This window comes from Alosa sapidissima, chromosome 8 (genome assembly GCF_018492685.1).
Source record: "Alosa sapidissima isolate fAloSap1 chromosome 8, fAloSap1.pri, whole genome shotgun sequence".
Taxonomy (NCBI): Eukaryota; Metazoa; Chordata; class Actinopteri; order Clupeiformes; family Clupeidae; genus Alosa; species Alosa sapidissima.
In genome coordinates, this window is record NC_055964.1 from 26,995,080 (window position 1) to 27,009,536 (window position 14,457).

Sequence of the window (14,457 nt, forward strand, 5' to 3'; positions counted from 1 at the left end):
TCTCTTTTCGGAGGTCGGGACTTATAAAGCCGTTGTTACATGGCAACTGGCACCCATTTTAGCTGGCTCCGTTGATGACGTTTCACGATTGATGATGAGTCTGACAGATGCGGCTGCTTGCAAAGGCACTGTTTCACTGTTGAACTTACTTATTTGCACTATCACCATGACACTCACTCTCATAGAGCACCTTACCATGCATACAGAATTACAGGCTCAGTCCCTGCCCTGTCACTGCAAGCGCCTCATGCTTGATCATCCTTAAGCACACTATGTGGATATTTGGTTTAGTTTATTTAGTATATTAAGTATTTTAGTATTTTTTTATCTTCTACTGCCTCTATTGTGAAGTGGAGTTTTTTATATTTATATACTTTTTTTACTTCTTCTGCTGTAAGTGCATGTTGTGTGTGATGTCTGTATGCTACTGAGACCTTGAATTTCCCCTTGGGGATCAATAAAGAATCTATCTTAAAGAAGAAATTACCTTTCTTTACAACCCAACATAAACATCACCAAATAAGAGCTTAACATTACTTCAGTCGAATGCTCATTTTAGCTAAAATGTTCATAACAACCACATAATAAAAACCTTTTTTTTTCCAACTTCAACCCGTTTACAGTCTCTAGCATTCAGCAACTTTCAATAAGTCTTTTAGGAGGCTGCACATTACGTGTTGGTCTGCCAGGTGTTTTTACGTAGTTATTCATGCCTGGCACTTCCGGATCTGCTGTTTGGTTCTGTGAGGTGTGGTCAACCTGGTCACTTGTGGTGTTGCCAATTCGAGGTGTACTGTCCTGCTGCTCCACAGAATGCTGGCTTGACACTTGTGGCTTGAGATTAATGCAATTTCTTCTCAGAGATGTTCCATGCTCTGTCTGGATTTGATATGAGCGTGGTGCCACTTGTCTCTCCACTGATCCTTCAACATTCCAGATGCCAGTCACGTGATCTCGTATTCTGACATGTTCTCCTGGCTTCACGTAAGTGTTTTGCTCTCTTATCATGTTGCTGTTTTTGTTTCTCTTTCTCTTTTGCTTTGGCTTTTTTGACTCTGTGTGCTCCTTTCGGTGTCAACAGGTCTTCACGTATAGGCAGATTGGTGCGTGTGACAGAGGGCTCTGTCTAGCTTCTCCGTACAGCGTCTTGTTAATTGTCCCTAGTTACTATCGCGGGGGTGCACACCTGACTTTAGTTGGCTAGTGGCAGATACCAACTTTTTGACAAGGGCCAGTACATGCGAGGAACTGTAAAAGCACACACAATAACATTCACATACAACGATAAACGCAGACACGGTAACAAACATTAGTATATGCAAACAAACAGCCACACACGACCACACACAAACATCCATTCATGCGAACACAAACACTGAAACTCGCACCTGTTTTCCCCGACCGCGGCACTATTAACCCTGTAAACTAATAAACTTACACTCACCGGGTAGAGCAGGTTAAATCTTGGTTGCTGTGTGCCCATTTTTCTTTGGTTTTTCTTGTGTCGTCCGTTTTTGCCCCACGTTTTAAGTCCAAGCAGCATTTATTTGGGGATAGCTGAATGGCGAACCCGAGCAGTGGGGCTGAGGGCTAGTTCAAGCGCCTCAGGTCTGCGCAGTGCAGCATGGGTGCGGGACAAACTATGTTTTATGGGGTTTTTCATGAAATACTGTAGTAATAAGGGTTACAAGGGGAAAGGTGATATGAATATGATACATATGGAGTGTATTCTTGAGGAACTATTTACTGACTGTGGGGGTGATGTTTAAAAGTGTTTATTAGTGATTTTGTTGTTAACTGTGGAGATAGTTTACATGCCACAATTTTTTTTGGACACTATTGGACGTCGGGTGCACTTTTTACAATAAACATCCTAGATGTATGTGCTGGAACCCCCATTCTCTTGGACCATTGTCTGATACCAGTTCACATGGGACACCGTGTCTTGCAAAAATAGGTTTTCAAAAATGAAATGACGGCTTTGCTCGATGTTGTCTGTAGCGTTGCAACTTCTGGATAGTTTGAGAAGTAATCGGTGACAACTATATGGCTCTTATCATTACAGTCAAACAAATCCGCTTCCATTCTGTGGAATCATTAGTTCATTCTTGACCAATACATGACCTCACATGCTCTGCGTTTACACTTTTCTTCACCCAGGTGCCCTTTGTGTATCTTTTGTAGCATGTCTGCGCATTGAAGATGGAATTATGAACTTGTTGCCCTTAAACACTATGTCATTTACAACTGACAGCTCCGTTCTCTACATCCAGTAGTCTTGAACTTGTTGTGAACAATCACTTTTGTGTTCAGGCCATCCTCTTGTAATCATCTTCTTTAGCTCTTTCATTGTCTCATCCTTTTCAGTCTCTTTTCTGATCTGCTCTATTCTTTCACTTGACACTGGCAGTGATGTAATGATCATCATCAATCAACATATGCCTGTATGTCAGCACATTTTTCGTCGTCAAGTTTCTCATGTTTGTCTACTGCTCTAGAGAGAGTATCTGCAGCATACATGTACTTTCCAGGTGTATATGTCATATTCACATCATATTTCTGTAGCCTTATCAACATACGCTGTATCCTCATTGGACAGTCAGTCAATGGCTTGGACATGATGGCGACCAAGGGTTTATGGTCAGTTTATGGTCACTTCAACCGCTTGTCCATATATGTATTGATGAAAACGTTCACATGCATATGTAGAGGCCAGCAGTTCTTTCTCTATCTGTGCATAGTTGACCTCTGCACTTGTCAGGGCCCTAGATGCGTAGGCCACTGGTTGCCATGTCTCCTCATGCAACTGTAGAAGGACGGCCCCTAAGCCATACTGTGACGCATCCCCCGAGATCTTTGTGCTCTTCTTCGGGTCATAGAATTTAAGCACAGGCTCTGAGGTAAGTATGCTTTTCAGTGTCTGGAAGCAGTTCTCTTGTTCATATTGCCAAATCCACTCATTCTTCTGAGTAGAAGTAGAGAAGCATTCTAAGTGGCATTCTAACTGATACGGGGAGCTGATAGGGTTGGCAGCTCTGCACACAGCAATGTGTCATTTTAACACATCACTTCTTAGAGTGATGTAATATCCTATATCTGGTGTTTGTGTATTAAACCGTTTGTGTTTTTATGTCACCAGGAAGCGTGTCAGTAGAAATAACTTTTCATATTTAGGTGGGATAGATTGGAATCTTGATATATAATAATCTTGATGGTGGGATATTCTATGGCTCACCAATTTACGAGATGTACATGTATATGTAGCCTACTGAGTGAGAAAAATATTTTATTTATTAGGTTAATTGCTTTATTCACTTGAGTAGCCTATTGTCACTGAACCATTGGAACAAGAATGTGCATGCCGAGACCAACTTTTGATTTTTTTTATATAAGCAAGCATAACGTGTTTGCAGGGAGGTGATGTCCTACTTTGGAATTTTACCCGGATACATAGAATACTATTTTTTGATTGGATGTCGGTGGCTATTTATTTTTTGATTTGGCTGGTGAGTGGTGCGCTGGTTCTGAACCCTGCGAGAAATCCTCTCGTATCCCTGCGCCTCCTCTAATAATTATGCAGATACCTTGACATTATATCCCTAGTAATATTTCTGCGTGAGAAATTCAAGGTGTGGTGTGTGAGTGTCTGAACTTGTTGAATTGTGTCTCACACCCATTGCGTGATGAGAACCCTGGTTCACGCCAAAAAATGCTTATTTAAGCAGCCTACCTGTGAGTGTGTCTCTGAATCAAACATAGATACGCAGTGAGAACCTTGTAGGTCTCCATGGCGACGCATGTTTGTCCTCACTGACGTCTGGAAATTCTTTGGATTCTGCACAGCAGGAGAGAGGAGGTGTTGATTCATGTGTTGCTGTTCTCCTTTTGATCAGAAAACAGACAATGAAAGGATAAATGACAAATTACGCAATAAAATGTACAGTTTCATTTACGCAACTAAAGGTATATAAGTATAAGTATATATACTCTTTTGATCACGTGAGGGAAATTTGGTCTCTGCATTTATCCCAATCCGTGAATTAGTGAAACACACACAGCACACAGTGTACACACAGTGAGGTTGTACCCATCCTGGCGAGCAGTGAGGGGTTAGGTGCCTTGCTCAAGGGCACTTCAGCCGTGCCTACTGGTCGGGGTTCGAACCGGCAACCCTCCGGTTACAGGTCCAAAGTGCTAACCAGTAGGCCACGGCTGCCCAATATGTAGCTATATACCTTATATGTACCTCACACTTCACATGTATGATGATGCACTTAGGGTGCCTGTGATATGGAACAAAATAAGAATGAACGCACCCCTAGTAATATTTTACATGTTCTAAAATTATTGCTTCTTGTGTAAGATGGTTATTATTACAACATAAACAAGAAGAGTAAATGATATGCACAATATGTAATTATTTATTTTTATTTATTTAATTATTATTATGAGAACTAAATTCAGCTTCAGTTATATAGTTTTGTTGAGTGAGCCAAATGATGTGCATCCAGAGAATGAAATATTTGCTCTAAGGAAGCACTAGATTTTTAGCGCTAGTTTGTAATTTTTGAGAATACAATTGTCAAGTTACAGTATAAGCCCCAAAAATGCTTTTAGCCTACCTAGCTTCAATTTGCTCTAGCATAAAGGGCTCAAAACCTTATATTCCCTATCAGCCAAATGGGGCTACAACCATGCTAATTTTCATGTGGTTTGGTCTCGTTGATTAAGGAGGCGGTGGTAGTGTAGTGGTTAAGGAGCTGGGCTAGCGTGCAGTAGCCTGAAAGTTGTTGGTTAAATTCCCGGATTCCACCGTTGCCCTTGAGAAAGGCACTTAACCCCAAGTTGCTCCGGGGACAATGTGATCCCTTGTAATATAGCTGACATATGTAAGTCAAATAAATGGATGAGAACTATTACATGACCATGCGGTGCAGTGGCAGTCATAACCACTGTATTAATGAGTTGACTTAGCAACTTGATGCCCATCACCCTGCCCTCTCCAATATAGGCATAAAAGGCAGAGATGATGACTGTTGTAATGACTAGAACACACACCTTTCCATTGGAAGAATATAATACAATACACCAGAACCACTTCAGGATTACGCTGAAAATAACTGTGGAATTAATGCAGGTAGTAGGTAGCTGTTACTGTAAGCCGCATGGTGGGGTGTGGGGCTACCGGTGTGAATCAGTTGAGGCAGCCAGGGCTGGGCAAACACTTTGGTCACTCTGAACAGCATAAGGGCGTGGGAAGACTCGGTGAGGTCTGCACAGGACGCCCTCCGCAGAAACATCCGGAAGATAGCAGAGTACACCTGGAGGTTCTCTTGCACAAAATGAGACCTGTGGGGAAATCAGTCGGATGGCTTTGACCATAATAACTTTATTCATTTTTAGGCTTTGTTATTTACACACACACACAACATATGGTTTATAGTTATAGTTATTATAGTTATTTTGCATTTGTCATTTACATCTCATGTGAATATCCAATAAGTTTTCAATTAGAAGGTAATCTTCTGCAAAGATCAATTGATTTGTTCATTTATCAATGTCATAAACCAATCCAACTATTTTTTTTCAATATACACAAGAGAGATGTTAAATTTATTGTGCTATAGGATTCACACAGCGGCCAATAAACAACCAGGGTTATTTACCGTCAAAACCAAAATCACTAACATATCACAAATCACCACTCACTGACAAAAAACATCACCAACAGAACAGCCTTCAAGAGCATTTCACTGGGGTTATCCTTCATAGGCCTTTCATTGAATTAGGCCCACGACACCTCCAGAAAGCTCAACAGACTCACCCCCCTCCACACTCTTGGGTCCTCCACCAAATACCAACAACCAAACCAGATAACACAAAATCACCAACAAAGCAGCCTCTGTATGCAACAGTTACTACTAGGGGTGTAACGGTTCATGTATTCGTATTGAACCGAAACGGTACGGGCGTCACGGTTCGGTGCATGAATTTACACGGAGAATACACGGTATAAAAATACATAAAACTCCTGTGCGGATTAATCAATTACTGTTAAGTAGAGAGAGTTACGGGAGTTCTTTAGCGACACCTAACACTAATCTGTAGCCTCGCCTTAGCTCTGAAGCTCTGATTGGCGCCTATGTTTTTTTTTGGTCAGGTCGTCAGTCGAGTCCGTCAGTCAGACAGACCCACAAGAGTTAGAGGATCCGCTGGTCTCTTAAGAGGTCTCTTTAAGATCGCAAGTTTGAGAACTTCAGTTACAGTAACGTTAGTACAGGCGAAAGAGTGGTGGATGAGATGAAACTGTGTGTCGGCGTTGTTCAGCAGTTGTTGGGTATGTGAGTGGAAAAAATGCTACCCAGATGATGTAGGCTACCAATCACTGAAACGAGGGGAAAAAACTTCCCCTGCGCTTCAGCAGCCTTTGGATACACATACAAATAGGGCCAAAACCTATGGCTTAAATATATAAATATAAATGATTTCGTATTGACAGAAAGCTATGTAAATCGCGTGGTAATTACCTTTATGTTGGGGTAACTTGTAACTTCTCACATGAGGAGCTGGTAGTGTTAAGTGCATAGACAGTAAAATAAAGTGACAACGCTAACCAGGCTAATAAACAAACCATGCTACGGTGAGTTAAAGGTCCAGTATGTAGGAAATAATGGAAAATAAACTGTAACCATTCCAAAAATGATCACCATATGTTCTCAGAGAGTGAGGAAACACGATGAATTGAAGTAATGGCTTATTTGACAACGTTACTCTAACCCGTGAAACCCCGTAAAACCCATGAAAAAAAATCAGTTACGGGGCGGAATCTCTTGGAATTTTCGTTTATGTTTTGAATGATTAATTCTAGAATAGCGTATTAATAATGGGCTAACGCGTCCTCCTATTTGGGTTGCCAAATTAGCAAAGGCCAACTGTCAACAGCTGTCAGTTGTAGTCATGAACGCCTACAAGAGAAGGGCAAATTTCCAAAATTAAAACAAGAAACAAATTAAGTGGACATTGGAGGAGCTTCCTGAGATGGTGACGTCTTCGTCAAACGAAGAATATCAAGTCTGACGCAGAGCTGGCCATATTTCTCCACAACAGGTAGCCTATGCTAAACTTCATCTGCATCGCTAACTTCAGCTACATATGTTACGTTGGTTAGAGAGGTATTTTTTGTTTTCACTGTTTCCGTAATGTGTAGCTGGGTCATGGTTGGAGAAACGTTAAAGCAGCTGCAGGTCAACTAATGTTAGCTAAGTCTTCATTACATCTGGCAACCCAGAAGAGGCTCGCGTCTGGTAGTCTTGAGAACGTTCACCAGTGTTTTGATTTTGGCCAACAGAACGTTCGGTAACAATCCTACAAATCGCACCTTTAACGTCAAAGGGCAAAGTCACGTGACTTCTAGTTGTAGTCTTTATGAAATGAAAGGAGCAATTTCGTTTTTTTTTTAAAGGCAAAATAGTGTGATATTTTCACAGTTAGTAGGCTAGATTATTACTTTACACACAATAAAAAAAATATTGAGGCAAATTGTAGACCCTTCCATATACAACTAAACACAGATGTTGATGGTCTTGCTTAAGTGGATTTTTAAAAATAATTTTTCTATGTAATTTGCACTTTCAGAAATAAGAGATGCTGTAGACCTATTTTCAGTTTTATAGCTGATTGTCTTATTTTGTTTACAAGTTACAGATGGAGTCTGGGTACTTATTGTACTGTTTAGCCTACATCTTACACACTTCAGGCTGTTGCAGATAGCTCAGGGAAGAGATGGTATGACACTAGGTGGTACAGCCTGAGACATGTACAAAAAAAAAATGCTTTCTGCATTTTTGTTTTGCTTTTCCCTCCATTGTACCGAACTCGTACCGAACCGTGATGTCCGAACCGAGGTATGAACCGAACCGTGACTTCTGTGTACCGTTACACCCCTAGTTACTACCAAGTGCCTATGCCCCGGTGATGCCCCTAAGCAAAGCTATAAGCCTAATTGCCCAGAGAAGAAGAACCAAACCAGGAACCAATGCAAGACTTCATCTTGTATTGCTGTGCTCATGACAACAGGATCACTGGTAGTCCCTACTCCTTCGAGATATGGGAAAAACAATATCTATCTCAACCTGCCACGTTGGCATCTCCTTACTGATATTCCAGTACTCTCTCTGAACATTAGTCACTGAAATGGGAACACCCAATAAGGACATTCCCTAGCCATGGGTGTCTGTCATAAAGCACAGGGGCGCCGAAGTTTGTACGATTCTAAGGGCCCAGCACTGACAGAGGGCCCCAGATAGGCAGTTGCGTAGCTACTGACAGTGTGGAGCAAGGATGATCAACAGGTGTGATTTAAGTATAAGTATATAAGTATATATACTCTTTTGATCCCGTGAGGGAAATTTGGTCTCTGCATTTATCTCAATCCGTAAATTAGTGAAACACACACAGCACACAGTGAGGTGAAGCACACACTAATCCCGGCGCAGTGAGCTGCCTGCATCAACAGCGGCGCTCGGGGAGCAGTGAGGAGTTAGGTGCCTTGCTCAAGGGCACTTCAGCCGTGCCTACTGGTCGGGGTTCGAACCGGCAACCCTCCAGTTACAGGTCTGAAGTGCTAACCACTAGGCCACGGCTGCCCCCATGCGTAAAGGGGGCGATTTAGCGTAAAGGGGGCGTTGGCTACCTGAAGATACACCCAAAGCTACCAAGGAGCTACACTCACAACATCAGTCATTACAGGCAAATTGCCCACAAACCAGAAACGTGATTAAAATTATCAACAAGCATACGTATATAAACAAGCATACATAGTTCACCATACAATGAGAATAAAAGTGATTGATACATAGTTACCAACTACATTGTTAGTTAGACAAATTCATAGTTAACATTACAGAAAGCAGGATAGATTTAGTTCTTCATTTAGGCCTAGAGGTTCCAAAGTGCTGCATGTATCCAATATGCTTCCCTGCACAGAAGTTTTTTGATAATATCACCACCCCTCGGTGGGGCTGTGATTTTCTCAATTCCCCAAAATCTTAATGATGCCGGAGAGCCATGATTGGCCTCCTTGTAATGTTGCGCCATGGCATAAGTTTTGGGTGCGAATGGCGGTCTTGTGTTCAGATACCCGTATTTTAAGTTGACGTTTTGTTTGGCCTATATAAGCAAGTCCACAGGGACATTTTAGAAGATATATTACGTGTGTAGTGTTGCAATTGATAAATGAAGAGATAGCAAATTTCTTGCCAGTACGGGGGTGAGAGAAGCATTTTGCATTGGACGAATTTGAGCATTGTGCACAGTTTCCGCATTTGTAGAAACCCTGTGGTGGACAGGATAGCCAAGAGGTAGGAAGTGGGGTGGGCATGTCCTAGTGGACCAATCGATCGCGGATGTTGAAAGCGCGCCTAAATATAAATCTGGGTGGCTCAGCGCAGATATCTTTAAGTTTCAAGGTGTTTAAGTGCCTGCCTGGTGATGGGTTATTGGGAAGAAAAATATATCCACAGCACTGAAAATAACCCCCTCTAGCACTTATGCACTTCTAGCACTTATGGAACAGTAGGCTAGTTTGAATCTCATCTCAGAATCTCAGAACTGCTCATTACAACAACAAGCCTGGCTGAAATGTAGCCACGTAAATTGACATGATACAACATGTAGTATTTCGGTTTCTACCAGCAAATTTATACGTGATGTAATGATTTGCCTTTGTTTTTGACCAAATATTAACATACTTTCTGGCAAAAGTTTTTATTTTCTTCCAGCAAATGTTATTTATAGATGTTTTATAATAAATATGTATGATGTGCGTAAAATCTATGTCCCATAAAGGCGAACGCAGGTGGCGGCCATCACCAACACAGACAGAGACCACCACAGACAGACACACACACACACACTCACTAATGCCTTCACCTTTTATCCACACCACAGGAAACAATCTGCATTTCAAGGAGCAGTGAGGGGTTAGGTCATTTAAACCGTTTCTACTGGTCAGGGTTCGAACCGGCAACCCTCCGGTTACAAGTCCGAAGCGCTAACCAGTAGGCCACGGCTGCCCCGATAAGCAATGTGAACAAGAGAACTTCTGGATTGGTGTATGTTTTGTGTGTGTGTATGTGTGTGTGTCTGAATGTGTGTATGTGGTAATCTAGAAAGAATAATGTAAAGAATAATGTAATGGCCTAACTCGAGGGGCAGCACCAAGCGGCATTTGAAAATCTCACTGCACGCAATTGGATAACACAATACGACCAATACTGACTGATTTCAGACTTCGACGCAATTGGATAACACTACGACTGTCATCTGTTTAGCTCGCCTCTGGCCCGCCTATATCAGATACACCGATGTGATTGGCTCCCTGTGATACAAGTGGCAAAAGTAACGTGCATCATTACTCATTGCCAGAGTGTCTCGCAGAGACGATTCAAATTATGCTCTTGCGAGAACTCTGGATTTTCCAGGGTACTGCATTATGGTTTCAGCTTCAAGACAGTATCCCTCTTTCTGAAAAAAACGCCTCGACTACAAACCCAAAGTGAGTGAGCAGCAGAAACAATAGGCCTACAAAACGTTTTGATGTTAATTTGGTGTGCGGTGGATTCATGCCACTGAGTCAACAAGGCACGGCGTCCGTTGACATTATGTTCAGACACGAAGTTGCAAGTCACCTCTACCTTTTCCCATTATGTTGCAAGTAAAATTCAGGATGTAAAGTCAGATAAATAAATAACTGGTTGTTATTTCATGCAGAAAAAAGCTAGTGGCAAGCTCCCTTTGTTAGGTTGTAATAATATTAACCAACCACTGGAAATCGTGCTTGCGATGTAGCCAGAAATAAAGTTTAATTTCTCATAATTAGATCACCAATTAAATACAATCTTGGTTACAAAGTCATCACAACTAATTGACCTGTTGCTAAGCTCCGCCCCCCATTGTTACCATGTGAAACTTGGACAAACAAACCAGACTTGATTAGAAATACATTATGGAAAATGGCAGCTGACAGTATATCAAAGCAGGCTTTGAGGAAGTTTTGGTCGAGAAAGGATTTAATTTCCTCGAGAAGCAATCAAAAGGCCCATGAGGGAACACCCAGTCAAATGGTAGCCTATAGCGATGTGGTCAGGATACACACCGGTATATACAGTGGTCCGCCTTATCGGCAACCGCGTTGTGGTCCACCTGATCACATAATTTATAGTGTACCCACCTCTTTTTTTACCACTACACCCCTGCCTCTAACCTAGAGATAGCCTACAAAACAATGTAGCTTAGAGAAGATTTAGTGTAATGTAGTAGAAAATGTAGTTTTCATAAGATTTCAGTTACAAACGTGTGTGTGATCCTTTCGGCGCAAGTGGGAAGTCGTGCGGCACTCTTGTCCTCCTTGCTTGATTGTCTTACCAGTGCTCATCAGCGCCTCCTGTTGGCTCTCTGCAGACTTGCTTTTTGTGCTCAGCGTATCTCCACGGTTGAATGTAGCTCAACCATGTCTCCAGTGCCTGCAGGCCCAAGCAATAACAACACTCAAAACCCATTATTCCAGTGGTCTCTATCTTCTATTGTTTTCCTTTAACAGATACACCACCTGGCATTTCACTTCCCTTGAAGACTTTATCCCAACTCTCAAGACTCATCAGGTCACTACATACATATTGATCGATGAATTAAAATAGCCCCACTTCATGATGATGGCGTGGAAGACAGGAGGGAGCTCCATGACAGTTTCCATTACCAGTACCATTTTGCACCTGGCCAGCTACTGTTGTTAAATTAGTCGTGAAATGGTTGCTAGTATTGTGCAAATTGTCTCGCCTTTTGTTGCACACGTACCAACTTATTTGAGATATGTTGCTGGCATCCAATTCAAAATGGGTATATTTTTCATGAAATTGTCAAACTTTCAACGATTTCAACGATTATCACATTCTGCTTTTAGTTACTATTTTTTTTCACAGCGCCCCAATGTTTTTGGAAACAGGGTTATACTTATAGTGCTTTTAGGAAAAGCTCAGATATTGTAAGGTGATCCGTAAGAGGAATTCTACAAACTGCTTAGACTCACAGTGCTTTTCAAAACCCGACCAAACCCGACCAAGAAGCCTTCCGATGGCAAGTCTGGACTAGTACTTACGACTCTGAAGGACGGATCCAGTGGCCAGTGCGTGAAACAGTGCTGGAGAAGAGAGAACACTTTACTCTGGATCAAGTGGAGAACCTGGCCGGAGATTAACCTGCGTCACAAAGAGAAGAAATGGAAACGCCTGGTGTTTAAGGGGTGTAAAGGTTCTCATGGTTTTTGAAAAAAATATCAGAGAAATGACCTTCTCTTTTCACAGTCTTTCAGTTTAAAAAGTATTTGGGAGAAGCCCATTGGAAACTAGATGTACATATTTTAGCAGTACATAATATGACCAGTCCTGCGCATTCTCCGCAAAAATAAATCACGCTTGTCAATTTGTGTGTGTGTGTGTTGTGCGTGTGTGTGTGTGTGTGTGGGGGGGGGTAATTGGGGTGGGTAAAAATTAATATCAAACGCAGAAGTTGTTGTTGTAGGATAAGCAAGTAAAACAAAACAGAACTGTCAACCCTGAAGAAGTTTTTGGAGTATACCTAATGTTAAATTGTTGTTAAATGTTAAATTAGCCCAGGTACGTTGTAATTTGTGACAACGTAAGTTTCTACCGAGCTGCTCTGGTTCGTAACTGGTTCACTGCCCACTAGGGGTGTAAAGATTAACCAATACGTATCGGTATCCGTTTTTAACGTGTAAGATACGGCTACATCGATACGTGAAGCCCCGTATCAGAATAAAACTGAAATGAACTGGACGCTATATCGATTTACTTGTTACGAATCGGTTCACAACCTTTTCTGCTCGCTCAGACTCTCATTTACGTTGCAAGCAGCGTGTTCATCCCACTTCCTGTTTTGAAGCTACACGTGGCACGGATTTGTGGGTAATGCAGTTCGTTTTTGGCTACATTCATTGCCCAAAGTTGTCAAAGGACCTCATTACCCATACATCTACTGCAACTTAAGCACGTCACAACTCGCACTCGGTCGTTTGTTTGACAATTTTTACTCTTTTGTTTTTCAATGTCCAACGCGAAATTAAACACTTACTATAGCATAAGCATTCCTAAACAGCAATGATAGTCTGTAGAGTAGCCTTACGTTTGATGAAGGGATTTCCTTAATGTTAAAGAATAATTTGGCCCTTGCTGCTATAACGATGCACAAATTATTATTATTTTGTTCATATTCACTCAGACTTGTGGCATTATAGGTTTCTGCATATTAGGTCTACCGTTGGAACAAAATAAGCCCAGAGAGTTCATTGACATGTAGGCCTATTTTATTCTTGTAGGCTATATGAGAAAAGGCCAAGAGTCTTAAGCACTGTTTTATTTTATTTCGGTATTGTCTTACCTCAACAATAGGCTACAGCTCCTTGAAAGCAATCAGATATAACTCTATAAAATCTATAAAGTCTATAAAAATGTATTTTTATGTTGTATTTGGCTGCTGTGTTTGACTGAAATGTAGACTATTCTTTTTTCATTTCAATACAGTATATGATACAAACCTCAGTTTAGATAATCATATTCACACATTTTTTTTGCCTAATTGACAATCATGACCATGATAACTGATAATATAAAATTAATGTGCACCTTGAGCAAATGATAAAAAATCTTTCAGAATGCTTTTCATTCTTGAACTGCACCGAATTGCATCGAATCGAATCGCATCGAATCGTACTGAATCGATGTATCTTTTCTTGTATCGAATCGTGCCCATGTATCTAGATGTGAATCGTATCGTCTTTTACATGAGAGATTCACACCCCTACTGCCCACCCACGCTTTTTAGTTGTATATCTCCCTCCATATTCTCCATTCCTCAATCCTATTGAGGCATTTTTCCTGCCTGTAGATGGAAAGTGTATGACCGAAATCCACAAACGCGTATACCCCTTCTCCAAGCTATGGAAGACGCATATGGAGACGCAAGAACAAATAGACTCAAACACAGTTTTTATCCAACTGCAATAACCACCCTCAATGCTGCAAAAAAAGAATGTGCAATATGGAATCTGATATGAAATGGATCAATGTCATGACAGAAAGTATACATGTCTGTAGATGTTCATACTGTTTTTATGCAATGACTGTGTGTTCATGCTGTTTTTTATGCAATGACTGGGTGTGTATGACTGTGTTTATGTAGGCTGCTAATGCTGTTATATGTTTTTCTATTTATTCTCTTTTTAAGCAACACTAGCACTTAAATTATATTTTTATAGACTCAATGAATGATGCACTGACTGGAGAGCACTTTAAATTTCGTTGTATCTGTGACAATGACAATAAAGACCTGTTCTATTCTATACTAACAGTATTGCATTGATAAGTGTGATTCTATTTTTCTTTA

General features: G+C 41.1%; 1 protein-coding gene across 1 annotated transcript in view; it reads right to left on the minus strand.

The window, feature by feature from the left end:
• Positions 1-12,484, minus strand: part of LOC121714685 (sphingomyelin phosphodiesterase 4-like) — a 33,392-nt gene extending 20,908 nt beyond the window's left edge. The window contains exons 1-5 of the mRNA XM_042099678.1: positions 12,345-12,484; positions 12,155-12,254; positions 11,425-11,522; positions 5,186-5,349; positions 3,731-3,882 (exon numbers count right to left, since the gene is read on the minus strand). Of these exons, the coding sequence (XP_041955612.1) occupies positions 3,731-3,882; positions 5,186-5,349; positions 11,425-11,522; positions 12,155-12,254; positions 12,345-12,394 (564 nt within the window). The 5' untranslated portion in view covers positions 12,395-12,484. The remainder of the gene's footprint in view (positions 1-3,730; positions 3,883-5,185; positions 5,350-11,424; positions 11,523-12,154; positions 12,255-12,344) is intronic.
• Positions 12,485-14,457: the final 1,973 nt, after the last annotated feature.